The 18603-nt window shown below is 39.4% G+C and overlaps 1 protein-coding gene across 1 annotated transcript in view; it reads left to right on the top strand.

Annotated features, from left to right (window-relative positions):
* The window catches only part of Spf45 (splicing factor 45), a 99934-nt gene extending 91518 nt beyond the window's left edge, over positions 1-8416 (top strand). Inside the window, exons 7-8 of the mRNA XM_067146197.2 lie at positions 160-334; positions 8243-8416. Of these exons, the coding sequence (XP_067002298.1) occupies positions 160-334; positions 8243-8340 (273 nt within the window). The 3' untranslated portion in view covers positions 8341-8416. The remainder of the gene's footprint in view (positions 1-159; positions 335-8242) is intronic.
* Positions 8417-18603: the final 10187 nt, after the last annotated feature.

The following is an 18603-nucleotide window of genomic DNA, read 5'->3' on the forward strand; positions in this document are numbered from 1 at the left end:
GGTTCTGCTATTCTTTCTTTCTTTCTTTTTTTTTTTTTTCCTTTCATCTTGGTTCTCTCTCTATACTGAAAACAGTTCTCTGTTACATCCTTCATTATCCTTCTTTTGAACACAAGTATGAATATTTGGCTCTGGTTTTATTCATTTGTTTGATTACAGAACATGGTTGGTCCTGGAGAAGTTGATGAAGATTTGGAGCCTGAAGTGAAGGATGAATGTAACACCAAATATGGTGATGTAGTTCGTGTAATTATCTTTGAACAACCCAATGTTCCACCTGAAGAAGCAGTTAGAATATTTGTGGAATTCAAGCGTATTGAATCAGCAATTAAAGGTATGTAATATACTGTATCCAAAGTACCAACATAATCAAAGCTGGTGATGGTCAATCAGTACTTCATACCAATCTTAAACTACGGTATTGAAACCGGAACCCTCAGTAAGAAAGATTTATCAAGGTTGCAGGCATCTGAGATGAAGTTCCTTAGGTCCACAATTCAAAAAACCAAACTGGACAAGTTACGGAATGATGTCGTTAGGAAGGAAGCTGGGATTGTTACATCATTGTTAGATTGGTCAGCATGTCCAGATTGAAGTGGTTTTGGGCATGTAGTGAGGGCGGAGCCAACAAGGACAGCATATGTTAACTTGGAAAGAGATGTGGCAGGAAACTGGATGGTGGGAGGACCAAGAACCCACTGGATAGACATCGTAAAGATGGACATTGCAGATAGGGGAAGGACACTGGAGGACATCATTAACAACAGAACATATCTCAATAAGACAGAATGGAAGAGGCTCATCAACAGTACCTGGGAAACTGGAACTGTAAAATGATGATGATGATGATGATGATGATGATGATGATGATATACTACTGGGTGCAGGTTCTTTTTTCCAAAGTTGGAGGCAACACGTGAAAGTAGGAAGATTTAACTGGTGGTACAAACAGTTAATTGGTATACTTAGATGATCCAATAACTTAGAATGAAGTACTTGTGAAAGAAAAGAGGGGAGAATCAGATACTATTAGTGGAATTGCATATGAATTTTGGAAAGAGTTTACCGGGCGAGTTGGCCGTGCGGTTAGGGCCACGCAGCTGTGAGCTTGCATCCGGGAGATAATGGGTTCGAACCACACTGTCGGCAGCCCTGAAGATGGTTTTCCGTGGTTTCCCCATTTTCACATCAGGCAAATGCTGGGTCTGTACCTTAGTTAATTCCACATCCGTTTCCTTCCCATTCCTAGCCCTTTCCTATCCCATCCTCGCTGTAAGACGTGTCTGTGTCGGTACGACGTAAAAAAAAATTCGAAAGAGTTATATACTGGGAATCATCATCATTATCCATTTCTCTTTTCCATCTGACATTGGGTGGGAGCAAATATGGTTCCTCTCCACTTCTGTCTCTCCACCATTCCTCATCCTGCCACCTCCCATACATAACCGTATATCAGCGTCAGGTCTACGCTTTTCCTCGGACACTGGTGGGGTAAGGTGCAGGAGTTAGTTAGCGGAGAAACCAAAACAAGAAAAGAGTACATCACACAACATGACGTCAAAACAAGCCAAAATAACAGAAAACTTACCATAATGATGTTTCTCCAAATGCTAGGTCATGGAAGAATGCACTGGGCTTAAACCACAGTGCAAGAGGTGGGACAACACATTGTCTTTTGTAAAGTTAAGAACAAGGAGCTGTCAAACTACATAAATAAATTTGGAGAATGATTTGAAAGAGAATTAAATTTAATTAAATAAATTTCAAAAAATAGTAATAATAATAATAATAATAATAATAATAATAATAATAATAATAATGACCAGTGCAAAATATAATTTAGGAAATGCTCTTCTCTGCAGTGATCCTCAATCCCTCTTGTTCATTCCTTCTATTCAGTACATTCAGCTGTTTTACCTCCTCCTCATCTTCTCTTCAGATTACATCATCATCCGCAAACATCATTACATTCATCATTACATTACATTCCCAAACCATTCTGTCCTACCCACTGTTGTCTTCATACAGCTTTTACAGTTATCATATATTGCTTTTAGAATTGTTATTAGTTCCTTGCCAACGTCCATGTGTGCCAGGTTTTCCCAAACTTTTCCCCCACAGTGAAAATGGGGTCTACTGTTTACCTTCCACTTCTGAAACCAAATTGTTCCTCTTGTAACTGACTTTCCACCTTTTCTCTAATTCTTCTTTCCAAATTCCTTTCCATTATCTTGGCAGCATGGGAGAGGATGGTAATTCGTCGGTAGTTATTGCACATCTTCTTATCTCCTTTCTTGAACATCGGTATTATAACCCCATTTTCCCAATCCTCGGGCACTTTTCTCTCGTAATTCCACTGGAGTCCTGCTAGTCCGGAAACCTCGATCATTTTGTGGCTACTTCATTTATTCCCACAGCTGTTCCCATCTTCATCTTTTTAACTGTCTATTCTACCTCTGCCTGATTCCTTCCCTGTTACTTTTTCTATTCCTGCTACCTGGATACCTTCTCAACATGTCTGGTTTCTCACATTCAGCAGTTCACTGAAATATTCTTTCAATCTGTTCATTATCTCTTCTGGTTTTGTCAGTACTCCTCCTCCTTTAATCTTCACAAATCCTTTGTTCTCCATTTCATTCCTACAGTTTCTTATCATTCCAAATAATAATTTTTTCCCACAGTTGAAATCTTCCTTTATTTCCCGGGTGAATGTTTCCCAACTTTTCTTCTTTTCTTTGGCTACTAGATTTTTGCAAACTCTTTTTGCTTCATTCTTTTGTGTTTTTCATTCCTTCCAAGTTTTCTTCTTTTCATTTACTTTATCTTTCACTCTCTCATTCCACCATGTTGCCTTTTTCTCTCTTACCTTTCCGATGTTCTGCCACATGTTTTCTCTGCACAACTTACAAATGCACTCTTAAAATTATTCCATTCCTGTTCAACATGATTTATCTCTGTCAATTTTTGTAATTCTTTCATTAACTTTCTGAACCTTCTTTTCCTTCATTCCCCAGACCCTTATCTTTCATTCCCCCCCACCCCCACCCTTTTTTTTTTTTTTGACCTTGCCTACTTTCAACTTTGCTATCACTGCTCTATGGTCACCCCCAAAGTGTTCCTCAGGCATAGCTGTAACATCCATAAGATCTTCCCAATCTCCTTTTTCCACTAATATGTAATCAATCAATGTTTTCATTCTTCTGTCTCCCTATCCATATCTGGTAATCTTGTGGCTATTTTTCTTCCTGAACCATCTGGTTTCCTATTATTAGATGGTTCTTCTGGCAGAAATCCATTAACATATCCATTTGATTCTTCCTGATTCATGTTGCCATATACATATGGCCCCAGAATCTCTTCTCTTCCCACATGTGCGTTCAGATCTGCCATTAGTGAGCAAGTGGCTGTGCGGTTCGGGGGCACAGATGTGAGGTTGCATTTGGTTTGAACTCTACCATCGGCGCCCTGAAAATGGTTTTCCGTGGTTTCTCATTTTCACATCAGGCAAATGCTGAGGCTATACCTTCCTTAAAGCCACGGCTGCCTCCTTCCCACTCTTCGCCCTTTACTATCCCATCATCGCCATAAGACCTATCTGTGTCAGTGCAACATAAAGCAAATTCTAAAAAAAAAAAAATTCCCATTATAATTACTTCCTTGTTTTCTATGTATTTCTCGCCGGGCTGAGTGGCTCACACGGCTGAGACACTGGCTTTCTGACCCCAATTTAGCAGGTTCAATTCTAGCTCGATCCGGTGGTTTTGTGTCGATAGATTTACTGGCATGTAGAAGAACTCCTGCGTGACAGAATTTTGGCACTTCGGTGTCTCCGAAAACAGTCAACAAAGTTGTTAGTGGGACATAAAAACAATAACATTATCATCATTATGTATTTCTCCACTTCTTGAAGGAATTATTCTGTATTCTCCTCTTTATTTCCAGTTTGTGGAGCATATACTTTTTCCTGTCTCAAACTGTATCCTTGCCATGATCATTCTGTCATTGATACTCTGCACCTCCTCCACATATTCCAGGACATCCTTTCTAATGATCATTCATACTCTGTTTACTCCATCCTGTCCTCCACTCTAAAACGGCCTCTACCCTTTGTTCAGTTTTCTTTCCCCTCTTCCTCTCCATTTTGTTTCACCAGCATCCACAATTTTGCTTTTGGTGACATATGTGGTGGGAAGGGATATGTAAGTCTGGTATTCAACCATGGTTCTGTACATGCTTCCACACAGCATCATAGTAAACACTTGAAACCATTGCCAGTAGTTACAAATATGCTGTACAACCTGAGGCACCAGCGAGTCAGTGCCATACATAAAAAAATATACGGAATAGAAAAAGCAGTTTCCGTCTCCCTTCATAGGTACAACATGATGAGGTACCATTGCGCCACCAATAGCAGTGAGCTCCGTACCTAATGAATCCTATTGTGGAAAAGAAAAGGACAATGGAGTCAGCTATGATGAACAGGAACTACAGTATACTGTGACCAGAAAGAGCATGAAAAGGTGAAAAGTATGAAGAATAAAATATACGAAGGTGGATAAAGTATAAACGAGAATTTGAATGTACTGCTGCTGATAGTAACAATTCTGAGGGGGGCTTTGCCGGAATGCTGGTGGGGTTGTTTGGAGAAGGGATTGTGCTCATGTCTGTTCTGCAATGCATCATTATAAAATTTCTCGCAAAAGAGGGCACCAAACCTTCCAAAATTTTGAGACGGCTCCGCACACACTTTGGGGAAGAAACACTTTTCCAGACTTGAGTGTATGAGTGGGCTAAAAAATTTGTGGCAGTAAGAGAAGCTGTGGAAAATGAACCTCATGAATGGAGACCGCAGATAAGCATCACTTCTGACAACATTGTTGCCATTCGTGACATTATTGGTGAAGGTCGGCGAATAAAAATTTTGCAAATTGTTCTGACCATTACCCGAGATGAACTCCATTTCAGAAAATTGTCTGCCAGGTGGGTTCCTCGTCTCCTCAACCAGGAACAAAAAACTTTACGTCAGGAAGCTTGTCAGAGGCTCCTGCATCGCTATGAGGAGGAAGGAGAGGATTTCTTGTGTTATATTGTGACTTGTGATGAAACATGGGTGCATCATTACACCCCAGAGTCAGAGCAAGCATGGAGTGGCACTGAAGAGACGAAGCAAGTCCGGTCAAGGCCAAAACACGCCCATCTGCTGGAAAGGTGCTTGCAACCGTTTTCTGGGACTCCACGGGCGTTTTGCTGGTGGATTTTCTTCACGAACAAAGGACAATTAATGCAGCCTATTACTGTCACCTTTTGGATGAAGCAAAAGCTGCGTATCACAACAAGCGACATCAGTATCCGATCCGAAACGTCATTCTTCTCTATGATGATGCAAGGCCGCATATTGATGCTTTAACACAGGAAAAACTGTAGGAAATTCACTGGACACCTCTGGAACACCCTTCGTACAGTCCAGATTTATTTCCCTGCGACTTCCATTTGTTGGGACCACTCAAAAAAGACCTAGGAGGACAGCGGTTCGATGATGGTGCAAGTGTAGAAGAGTTTGTGCACAGTTGGCTCCGCACACGTCCCTCTTCTTTCTATCAGAACAGCATCAAAAACTTACCATTCCGATGGAGAAAATGTGTAGGCTATTGAAGGCGGGACACTATGTAGAAAAGTGATCTCTATATGTGTATATTTTTTTTGGTTGATGCAATTATTTTTAAGAAATAGATATAAAAGAAAAAAGAAAAGAAGATATGTACAGCGACTGAAATTATTATTATTATTATTATTATTATTATTATTATTATTATTATTATTATTATTATTATTATTATTATTATTATTATTATTATTATTATTATTATTATTATTATTAGTGAACAGTATAAAGCTGTCTGATAGAATGCAGGACATCTGATTGTATTGCTGTAAATGAGATAGCGGCACGGGAGAAGTGTTTGGTCATAATACTGTAAATGAGACAACTGACAGTGAGCCCTGTGAAATTTTCTCACAGAATAATATCTTGTCTCTGTCATTTTACTGCATGTCGTACACAATTTCCCCAAGTGGGAGTTGTCATTCTTCCAGTTGCCTCATTCTTGGAGTCTGCCAAAATCTGCTCTCCAGCACTTTGATTGTAGAGTGGTGGCAGTGTGGTGTCAACATCTTGAAAACGGATTTGAAAAGGGACTTAACAAGATTTGTTCCTCGCGTCATATGACTTAAAATGAGTCTTTTCTCGTCCTTGGATGACAAATTTGATTTTCTGCTATGCTATTGTGACAAATGGCCTAATTCTAGGACAGAAGCTTAATTTTGAAAAATCCCTTCGTAGTGCCCTTCAAGGGCAAAATATGAACCTATGTTCCTAATTTCAGTTTCTTAGGTCTTTTGGATGTGGAGATTTCATAATCAGTGAGTGGTATTTGGCTTTTATATCTACACGAGGGCGAATCAAAAAGTAAGTTACACTTCCAAGTTATGGCCATTTCTGAAACCACCCACACATAGGCAACAAGGCTATGGTAACATACAATGTAAGTTCACTCTTCCACATAGTCCCCAAGGACTGTAAACATTTCTTGGAACATCAACCAACTTTTCGATTCCATATGCGTATAAATCACATCCAGCACTATGTAACCACCTGGAGACAGCTGCTTTCACCTCCTCAACCTTTCGGAATTGTCGTCCATCAAGATTGTTTTTCCGTTTACCGAACACGTGATAATCACGTGGTGTTAAGTCTGGACTGTATGGGGGATGTTGCCATACCTCCCACTTGAATCGCTGCAGCAGTTTGGACGTTTGACGGGCTGTGTGAGGTGTTGCGTTATCATGCAACAAAATCGCACCGGCGTTCAATTTTCCCCGCCACTTTTCTTTAATTGCTTTACGCAACCGTTTCAACTTTTGACAATACGAAGCAGAGTTGATTGTCGTGCCTTTCAGCATAAATTCCACGTGCACCACACCCTCCATGTCAAAGAACACTCTCGCCATTACCTTTACTGTTGAAGGTTGGACCTTGTCCTTCTTTCGTGGTGGCGACATGGTGTGCACCAATTCCGTCGATGTTCTCTGTGTTTGCGGGTAAAGTGGTGGACCCACCTTTCATCCCCTGTGATGATTCGCCACAGAAATTTGCTGCCCCACAGAATACCGTTGCAAAAAATGCCAGTGACAGTTGGAAACGTCGTCTCTTGTGAACATCAGTTAGCAGACGTGGGACCTATCTTTGATACAGTTTACGAAATCCAAGGTGCTGGTGAACAATAGAGAACACATTGCCATACTAAATGTTCTGCAGGGCCGATGACCTTAGATGTTAAGCACCTTTAAACAACATGCATCATCATCATCAAATGTTCAGCATGCTGGCAATTTCCTGCAATGTTATGCACTATTTCTCTCTAATGATCCCATCCACACAGTCAACATTTGCAATGGTACTGGACGTTGCGGGCCTGCCTTCGCAATATTAGTTTGTGAGATCCATGTGTACGGTGTCAAATTGTTTATATCACTATACAATACCTGGGCGAGTAATTGCACGCTCACCATATACAGCAGTGATTTAACGATGACTGTCCGTGCAATTGAGCCGTTTAGCTCATTGAAATCTGATTGTTGCACGCACCTCCAGTTTGCAGTGAACATCCAGTTGACGTGCCATTAAGGCTAGCCCGCTCTGCACACATAACATGATGGGATACCACAACAACCTTCCTATCGGATGTGTCAGCATTTACTGAAGCTTGCTCCTCACTGGCCACGGTTATGACACACAGCGTGCTCTCGCGGCACGCTAGTGTAACTTACTATTTCATTCGCCCCTGTAGATGTGACATATGCAGATTTTGATATGTACAGTATATATTTGACCGATGGGCTTGCCCTTTCTCCATCTGCCGTCCATAAATTGTACATACAATTATTGGAAAATTTGAAAAAAATAATGAAAACAATTTAACAGGGCTAAGTGCACAATTGTTATGGTAATACTGTTGTAAACTATGTACTGAAACTTGCAAAAATTCAGATGGATAGTGCATTGTATCCTAAGATAATGTAAATATATCATAAATTAGTTTTTGTAATTTTTATGAGAAAGATTGTTCTCATAGCCTGTAAACATTCTTTACCATTCAAATAATTTTATTTATATATATATATATATATAGATGCATAAAAGCGTAAATATTCAGTATAGTAATACTCTTCTTCCATGTTTCAGCTGTCGTGGATCTTAATGGAAGGTTCTTTGGTGGTCGTCAGGTTAAAGCTGGATTCTATAGCTGGGAGAAGTTGAACAATTTCCAGTTATTGGATTGAAAATAATTGCCTGTAATTACTTACATTAATGTGTGTGACTGATGATGTACATATAACAGATAATACTTTCTCTTTTCTTAAGATTGCTTGTCTCTTTATTCCTCAGCATGTTACTTTATCCTCTGAAATATCCTATGCCAGAGCAGCAGAGTTTAGAACAAAATTGACATTTTGCAAAACATATGAGCATCATCTTTCCTCTGTTGCCAGCGCGTTACTGCTGCCAGAACACCTGATGCATTACGACCACGGTAAACAGCCTTTGTAAAATGTAATACCATACTCGGAAAAATTAATGAGTATGTATTGAAAACAAATTCACAAAAACTACGCTTACTAACAACATCCGGTACTAAAAAGAGAATATATACAGTGGAACCTCGATTCTCCGTTTTTGGAGGGACCCTGAATAAAAAACGTACAACAGGGGAAAACGGAAAATCCGGGAATGAATGAACCATCAACAGTTTGGCTAAACATCAAAAAAGTGAAATATGTATATGTATAATCTTACAGACACCCCTAAACCAAACCAAACTATAGCCCCAATGGCCCTTCCGCCTACCGAGCGACCACTATTCGGTCTGAAAGCCAGCAGATTACGAGGTGACACATGGTCAGTGTGATGAATCCTCTCGGCCGTTATTCCTGGCTCTCTAGACTGGGATCGCCATCTCACCATTTAATAGCTCTTCAATTAAAGGTAATCGTGGAATGAGTGAAACTGGAACCAGCCCTCATATCCAGGTGAAAATGCCTGACCTGGCCCGGATTCAAACATTAATTACCGGTACGCGACTTAAAAATCTTACCGGGGAAACTTTGTCAGTTTCCTCTGAAAACTTATTTTAAGTTCAGCAACTCTGATCAGCCAAACTCTTCAAAAAATCTAATACCTGTAACGCCAAGCCACCAATCGACCACAAGTAGTTTTTAATTTTCTAATATAATAAAGCACATTAGATATAAAAGCACCCAACACGATGGCAAAATTTTTTTAAAAATCATTGTAATTTGGTCACCGGTATACTGTTCGTAGTCAGTTTATGGAAATCTTTTACCACGTAAATTAGGCCTACGTCGACTTTTAAAGGTTATGTTGAACTCGAGAATATCGTTTCGAATGGCAGTATCGATCCTCAAGTTTTCGAATGCATTATATTCACTTCTGCCCGTCACTAATGTACAATCAAATTGGAAAGAGAAAAATATCATTAACACTTCCGAAATTACGGTTATTCGCGACCTTGAGCTCAGCTGGAAAGCTTGCTCGCTGTACAAGTCGGTACGAGTGTGAAATGATACAAGGTTTTTAAATGTAACATGCGCAAATAAAACGACTGCGGTTTTATAACATTTTAGTACAAAAACGTGAAATTCCCAGTCTTATATTAGGACGATAATATTAACATACGGTACTAAATTTGTGTTACTTAAGAACGAGCAGTTTCGATTCTTGCCTGAAAGCCCAGTGACTATACAGTGCCCTGAGGGAAGTGCCGAAAACCTGTTCGGCGATACACTCGAAAAAAGTAACAAAGTAAACATGTAACCCTGGACAATAATGTAGACGTTTTGCAAGTATGAACATTTGACGAAACTTGTTCCGTCTTCAAGTAGAGCTGTCAAAATGCGCTCTGTCTCCTTCCAATTGTTGTGGACACTGTCTGCTTTATGATTTTGAGGATTCTCTAAACAATACCACCCGAATGTGACGCTAAGATAGTCCCTAATGCAAGTTCACCGCCGATCGCTTTTCCAGTACGGTACAGTACTTCCTCAAATTACCGCAATGACGGGACGTTAACACCAAGATCCGTAAGCATGCTGTAGCCGTCCTTTCGTGAGATACAGTTTCTTGGAAAAACGCGCTATCGAGGATTTAGCTTTGATGGGACTGAAATTTATGGACGGTTGATCCGGGAAATCGTTTCTTCAAGAAACGGAAATGCGGGATTTTTACGATGTGGTTTAATTAGGATGCTCGCGGGACCACGTAATTTGAACAAATAATAGGGAAAACGTAGTTTCCGGGAACGTATAATCGAGGTTCTACAGTAATTAAGAATAAAAGAATAATGAGGAAATAAACATACAACTCACCGCTAAAGGCTGTCACAGGAAGGCGATTTTGCCGTACAAAGGGAACACTCCACTGATCTCAGAGTCACTGGAACCCTCCAACAATGAATTGCTGTCACTATCACCAGCTCCCAAAGATATAATTAGACTTTCGACGCTGCTCTCCACTACATCTTCATTTTCCTTAGCCTTACATATTTAAATTGAACAAATATTCTATCGTGATCAATTATTAGTACAATTTATGTATGATTTATAGTTCTAACCTTTCCCCTTATGTTAGCATGATTTTCATCATGTTTAGCGGAAACTAACCGAACTCCTTTTGATTTTGCAGAAGGGGAGTCGGAGTTGGTTTTGGGATTTAATGTTGAATATAGAGGTGGTGGATTTGCATTAATTTTTTTAGCTGAACCCTTTGTGTACTGAGCACAACTTTCTTCCAGTCATCGGCACTGTCATTCGCCACAGCTTTGGTTAACAGGTTTTCCACCTCGGGTACAGTAAATTGCTTATTTTAGGTTGCAACATAACCTTTAATATGAACTCAAATTTTCTCTATTGCATTGAAATGGCATTGATAAAGTAGAAGTCGAGTAACTTAATATCCATGACACCTTGCAATTTCGTCCACAACATACACTGGAAATTGTGGCTTGTTTTCTTTCACAAGCCGCAACAGTTCACCTTTCTTCATGTCGTCCCGCACAGGAATGTTGTGCCGCCTCAACCACTCAGCAAGAATTGACTTCTTTGCTACCACTGTTAAAGCCTTGTCCTGAATTACGGAATGGTAGGGGGGCATTGTCCATTATTATTGTAAAATTTTCGGGCAGGTTATATAGTAACGTGTATTCAAACCAGTTCTGAAAATTAACACTGTTCATCTCCTCATGGTAATTGCCAGTCTTCTTAGACCTCAGTACATATAAACAGTTAGGTACAAATCCATTTGCAGTACTGGCATGTAACACAATAATTCTTCCCCCCTTCTCAATGGGCACTGCCACTGTACCTTCCTCAGAATCATCTGTCCAGCCTTTTCCTACGGTATGGTTTGTGTTGATCCAAGTTTCATCCAGCCACACAATCAAATCAAAATATTCGTTCATAACGTCCCTTAAAAATCGGCAGCGCCACATCACAATATTACTTCTCTCCATTAATACTCGTCGGCCTTTAGATTTCTTGTGTTGGAATCCCAGTTCCTTTACTACAACATTCAGTGAAGTCTTGCTTCCCTTAAATGCTTTCCCTCAGAGACTCACATAGTTTTGCAAGAGTAGGGTGGTCTTTTCTGTGGTAGTAGTCATAAATATGCCGACGAATGGCATCTTTCTGGAAAGAGTTCAAGTTTGCCACTGTTTTGGCCCAATTCCTTTTCTTACTAGCCGTTTCAAACTTAGAGGATTCGGGAGATTGTTCCTCAACATGGTATTTCTCCTTTCCAAGTGCCACTACCGTGCATTTACTTACTTTGGTAGCGTCGGCAGTTCTCTGTACAGCTTGTGCTAAAGGAAGCAATGTGGTACCTTTTCTTTCTCAAAGTATTCGCGCACGTTGGACACAATTTCACGAGCCTGGCTTCTCAAGGGCATGCCTTGTCCCATACCTCTTGATTTCTTGCCACTTGTCCCTGAACTATATTGAGACATAGAAAACACAACGTACTAAGTACACTAACCAATATATGGACGTAAATAAAACTACAGCTATTTTTATACTCTCAACAATTAAACCTATATTGTACTAACTTATGCTATGCCAAACTGTAAACTATGCTATACTGTTGTGACAGACAGGAATAGAGATTAAGGAGAAATTCAGAATGGATGGAAGGTTGGTTGGATCGTTCCCAAGCAGTTGGAACGTTAGGGTCAGGAAGTCTCAGCTAAGGTGCAGAAAAGAAGGATTTCAGAGATGTAGAGTCCCACGATGAATTTACTTATTCCTTAACTGATATATGTACAGTATTTACAGAAGTTACACGACTCTTACGTGACCGAGTCTTGAGCTAGAAGTTATCCAGCAAACCATGGCACTTGACTACTAAGTGCCTAACTCTTATTATTATTATTATTATTATTATTATTATTATTATTATTATTACTAATTGCGTAACTGCCCTGTCAAGTGAAAAGGGTTCTGGCTACACTGCTCCCCTGATTTCTACAGAAGGGTTCGAGTGGCGGTTTGCTGAGGTTTATATAGCCTTATAGACCCCACCCAATTGTTCTCGAAGCTTGTAGAATATTCTATCCACATTATCATAGAACTTCCCGTAGTTCTGACCAATCGGAGGCCTGAATCCCCTGCGCCTTAGCATTTTCCGCGGCCTGACGTATGTACTGAGTCAACATGACTCACATCCTCGTGTTTATGATTCTGGGCATTGTGACGACTTCTCTTGCTCAAGATTTTGAAATATTACTCTTTCTTAATTATATGAATTACGCTACAAATACTCAATTACGTGAATGTGAAAAGTAGATTACAATTTCCTTACTACTATATGTTAACCATACCTGTACTCAGTTACTGAATTCCAGTCTTTATTGCTGGCTAATCCTAAGTTCCTTCCGGTTCCATCCTCGGAGGGAATAGCTGTCCTGAGTTCATGTCCCTGGGAGGATACTGCACCCTCCTGGCCTTATTCCGCATCGAGCCCCACTGTTGGGTGACAAATATGCACCTTCCACGTGGCATTGCCCCATAGGTTAGCACTGGAAGCACTCTACACCCAGGGTCTTGACGGGTTCTTTTATTGTTGTGGGGCTATTTCACAGGATCACAGGACATTGTATGTGCCTCAGCTCGCTAATATGTTCCGGTGAATAAAAATCGCATCAACGGTGGAAAATTGGATTCGGAATCATATCGGGCGGCTTATTATCAAATTTCTATATTAATGTTTTTAAGCCAATCGCTGTTGTGTTTGCATCACCTATTTTCATAATTTATGATGTGCTTATCATAGTCGAGACCTTGTCTTGAATTAAAATTGATTATACCAAATATAATCTTGGAATTTGAATTAGTTTCATAAGTAAGGCCATAAATATCCATTTTATAATGAAAGATGGAGATATTCTGGATCGGATTATATTTATTAATTTAAATGATCCTATTAGTTAAGACGAAACCAAAGTATATCCCTGATTTTAAATATTACCGAAAAACAAATTGGTAATGACATAAAACGGCTGTCGTAATTGAATTAATTCATAGCCGATTCAACATAATGCAGTGATTTCAAATTGATCATTCCTCATTTATAATAGCTATTTGAAATTCCGAACCTAAATCTATATTTATTCATTAACGTGCCTAAACCTGAAAAATTACCATAATGACTGTGTTCTTTCTTTTATTCCACAAGTTTTAGGTATTCTTATTCCTTCAGTTTTGATTTGATGTCAGATTTTCAATAGGAGAATCTCGTTCTTGTCAAATTCAGCTGATAATAATGTCTTTTTATATGTGATGCCTAACCTAATTAAAATAAATAATCATCACCACCTTAACTAACGCGTACGTCCTGATGAGGTTCGCCTCAACGCGACAATAATTACACGTCCACCCTCGTGCATACCTTCGAGGATCATGTTACCTTAATGCTAATGCATAAAATAAATAATCAAAGATAATATACATAAGGACAAGAATATATACACTTAAATGTTAATAAAACCACATACGACATCTCTACTACATCTACTAAACTACCATGTCCATGAAGTAAACATCTAACTTATTAATATCACGTCATATATCCTCGAAGCTGTACGCGTGGTAAGCTTTATGCATGCCTCGAACACGTCGCCGTCATACCGACTAAAAACCCTAATGATTGACATAGATTTTGAATATGACATCCGAAACGTAACGATAATCGATAGGACAATTGTGACCGACATCTGATTGCAATTAATAATTATCCGCCTTACCATCTTAGCCTACACTTACATATTAATATCTAACTTCACACTGGCATAACGCAATTAAATAATACGTTCTATGTGGCGATATCAAGATAAATCTTCATTGTCACCTCCCATCTTATTAAATAATCCACACAGCACAGCACTTTTCATTATTCAACCACTAAATTTTATGTGAGCTAACCCACACATCGGTGGCACATCACGATATCATCCCCACATTTTATTATTCATCATCATAATAACTATTACCACCACATGCACTTAATACACTTGAATTATTCATCAACACAATGACCACCATCATCGCAGGTACTTAATATATCTGACACTCACACCATCATCATTATCATTATTATTATTATTATCTCACGTTGATTCACAGTAGTGTCATTACTCACAACATTACTACATTTGTGTCACCTGCAATACCAAGGTTAGCTTCGCGATAAATATGCTGATTCTGTGTTAATGTTGTTAGATATGTATACATAGGCTCATGTTTTCCAGTAATTACGGCACTACAACATAATATAAGCGATGTCGGAGTTATCTACTAACATAACCATTCATTCTCCCGCATGGTATCGTATTATTTCGAATGCCGAGTCGCCAAATGCATATGAGAATTCCGATATACCAAATAACATAATATCACGCCGCTCGAGGTGTAATTACTATTACGTTTTGGGCGAACTACTTCAGGACATGTACTACATATACACTACTACCTACATTAAATAAACTAGTAACTAAAATAAAATACAGATGAATGTTGCATCATATAAAGTGCACACAGTAAAAAGACATCATTATAATGGAAAGCAGTTACTGACTTGAATGGCCAGGGTTATATGAATCACTGGCTTAGGTTATCCATCCCGGTAACCACTCCATCGTCTCAGCTGGACCTACTTGTACATAATTTAGCACTCCATATTCTCCTTTGAATTAGTACTTCCTTTTAGACTCATGCAAATTACACCTGAAAAAGGTTAATATTAGTTCTTTGACAACACACAGAGCCACTAGTAGATCAATTACGCATACTCTTCTAATTATACGAAGTTATTTACGATACAGACAATCTCTATTATATATCATATTGCTTCTTCTGTAATGGCTTGGCCTTTATACAATCATAAGCGTATCACCGTAATTTTAGGCCAGGTGCATTTGCTTAACTGCATATATATTCCCTATTAACTTCCTTTGCATACAATTTCTAATTTTTACGTATCATTTCCATACTACCATCACATTGACATTAACAATGAACAAGAATACTTTTAACGTTTTACACAAGTCATAGAATAACAAAATTAGATACTAGATGTGGAACTCTATCTTAGGTGTTTACTTACATCTACTGACATCTAGATGTCGCTACCGTTCTTATTAACAAATATCGATATTTTATATTCCGTAACATTACCCAATGTGTTCAATCTTTGGTTTCGTATTGTTTTCATACATTCTACATTTTACATTTGACTTAATTCTAACAATATTTACACATATATACACGTTTTCTCCGCTTAAAGATGAAAGTAAAGTCCTTTCTTCACAATCACTTCATTGTGTATTCGACATCTATAAACCAGTCTTCGCCTAAACTGCTCCGGCGCCATGTTTCTGGACCTCGTGCTAGTTGGTTTTGTTCGCGCTGTAGCATATGTCACACATGAAAACGGCACAATACGACACTGTACGATACTAGAGGGATAAAGACTAATGTGAAAAACATACTAATTGCTGAAGAAAAATGCAAAAGATCGTGAACCGTACCGAATACCATACACGCTGAGTAGGATAGGTTAACCACGTGGTGAATTTAAATATTACCGGGCGAGTTGGCCGTGCGCGTAGAGGCGCGCGTCTGTGAGCTTGCATCCGGGAGATAGTAGGTTCGAATCCCACTATCAGCAACCCTGAAAATGGTTTTCCATGGTTTCCCATTTTCACACCAGGCAAATGCTGGGGCTGTACGTTAATTAAGGCCACGGCCGCTTCCTTCCAACTCCTAGGCCTTTCCTATCCCATCGTTGCCATAAGACCTATCTGTGTCGGTGCAACGTAAAGCCCCTAGCAAAAAAAAAAAAAATTAGAGTTGGCTACTAGGTTTTGAGACTGCGCTGTACCAATATAAATCGATATGAATGGCATCTTGGGATTGGTTGGATGTCTATGTTTCAGCGCATAACCACCAGACGGAGCCAAATTCTGCCAAAACATTAGAAGTAATAAAGAATGCAGAGTATAGATGAACTTACAGTTCACCCCTCTTCAGGAAATTGTCCAAGTAGTTAACATGTTAAAAAAAAAAAAGTAAATGCATTTTTACGTAGAGACATATACCGTTCAAATTTTGTGCATGACTGTGTTTCCTGGAAATACCAATTGAGATTACTGTAAAAGAAGCAATTATTAGCTCTCCCCCTTTTGTTTATATTGTGTAATGGGAGAATACAGCAGTCTCTCTCCAGAACAATGTCCTGAGAAAGGACTGTTTTGTAAAACACCAAACCTCGTGGCGCAACAGTCCCGAAGGGCCTTGGTCTACCAAGCGACCACTGATCAGCCCAAAGCCCTGCAGGTTGTGAGGTGTCGTGTGGTCAGCACGAAAGGTCCTCTCAGCCATTATTCTTGGCTTTCTAGACTGGGACCGCTATCTCATCATCAGATAGCTCCTCAATTGTAAACACGTAGGCTTGCTTGCTTACTTACTGGTCAGCTCTACAGTCCATGTAGGTCCTTGGCCTCCTTAATCACCTGTCTCCATTTGTCCCACTCCTTGGCTTTCCTTCTCCAGCATTTAACTCTCATCTTTCTAAGGTCATCCTCAACATCATCAATCCATCTTTTCCTGGGCCTTCCTATCCTCCTTCTTCCTTCCAGTTTTCCTATAAAGACATTTTTGACAGTACTGGTTTCTGCCATTCTCTGAACTTGACCAGCCCACCAAATTTTTCCCTGCTTAATTTTAACAACAGTATCTGGCTGGCCAAACAATCCTTGCTGCTCTGCATTTGTCCTCATTCTCCATCCATCCTGATCTATAACTGCTCCAAATACCTTTCTCAATATCTTCCTTTCCCGCCGTTACAGCCACTGTTCTTCTCTAGTAGTCATCACCCAGCATTCTGAGCCATACATCACTATAGGTCTTAGTACTGTTGTATATATTTTTATTTTGGTATTCCTACTGACATTCTTAGATTTAAACATATTTTGCAAAGCGTAAAAGCATCGGTTGCCACTTGTTATCCTTTCCTGTATTTCCACAGAGGTTTTATTGTTATTATTGAGCATAGATATTTGAAAGTTGTAACTCTCTGATATTCCTTCTCATGTATTCTCACTGTGGTCCTTTCTCTTGCTCCCTCTGTCTCTCCCGTCTTTATATATTTTGTTTTATTTATATTCGCTTCTAGCCCTGAGTCCCGTGCTTTCTCGTCTAACACAGCATAGTTCTCTTCAAGAGCTCTTTTGGTTTCGTGCAGTATTTGCCACATCATCAGCATATGCTATCACTTGTGCTAATCTGTTCAGGATGGTTCCCCTTGGGTTGATGGGTAGCTGGCATATTACTTTTTCTAGTGCTAAATTGAATAGGAGTGTGGAGAGAACATCCTCCTGTCTCAGCCCCTTTTCAACTAAAAATGCCTCTGACAGATCCTGTTCCACTCTCACCTTGCATACTGTTGTTTTCAAGGTCATTTCTGTCAACCTAACCAATTTCCTTGGGATTCCAAACTCTCTCATAATTTTATAAACGTTGCCTCTTTCTAGACTGTTGTATGCCTGTTTAAAATCAACATACAGCTGGTGAAGCTGCTTGTCATACTCATAAAACTTTTCCAGTAATTGTCACAATATAAAAATCTGATCCAGTGTAGAGCGATTTTTTCTAAAACCTGCTTGGTAATCCCCTAGTATCCTTTCCATCCATGGTTCCAGTCTTGAGGCTAATATCTTGAAAACCTTGTAAGTTCCATCCAGCAAAGTAATCCCTCGGTAATTTCCGCAAACTGCCTTATCTCCTTTCTTATGTATTGGACATATTTTGCCCAATGTCCAATCCTTGGGCATTTTCTCTTTCACCCAAACCTCCTTTATCAACTCATGAACAGCCTTCTTTACTCCTTCTCCCCCATATCTCAACAGTTCTGTCTCCATCTCATCTTCACCTGAGGCTTTGTTATTCTTTAATGCTTTAATTGCTATCCTGACCTCTTCT

The sequence above is a fragment of the Anabrus simplex genome, chromosome 4 (assembly GCF_040414725.1).
Source record: "Anabrus simplex isolate iqAnaSimp1 chromosome 4, ASM4041472v1, whole genome shotgun sequence".
Taxonomy (NCBI): domain Eukaryota; kingdom Metazoa; phylum Arthropoda; class Insecta; order Orthoptera; family Tettigoniidae; genus Anabrus; species Anabrus simplex.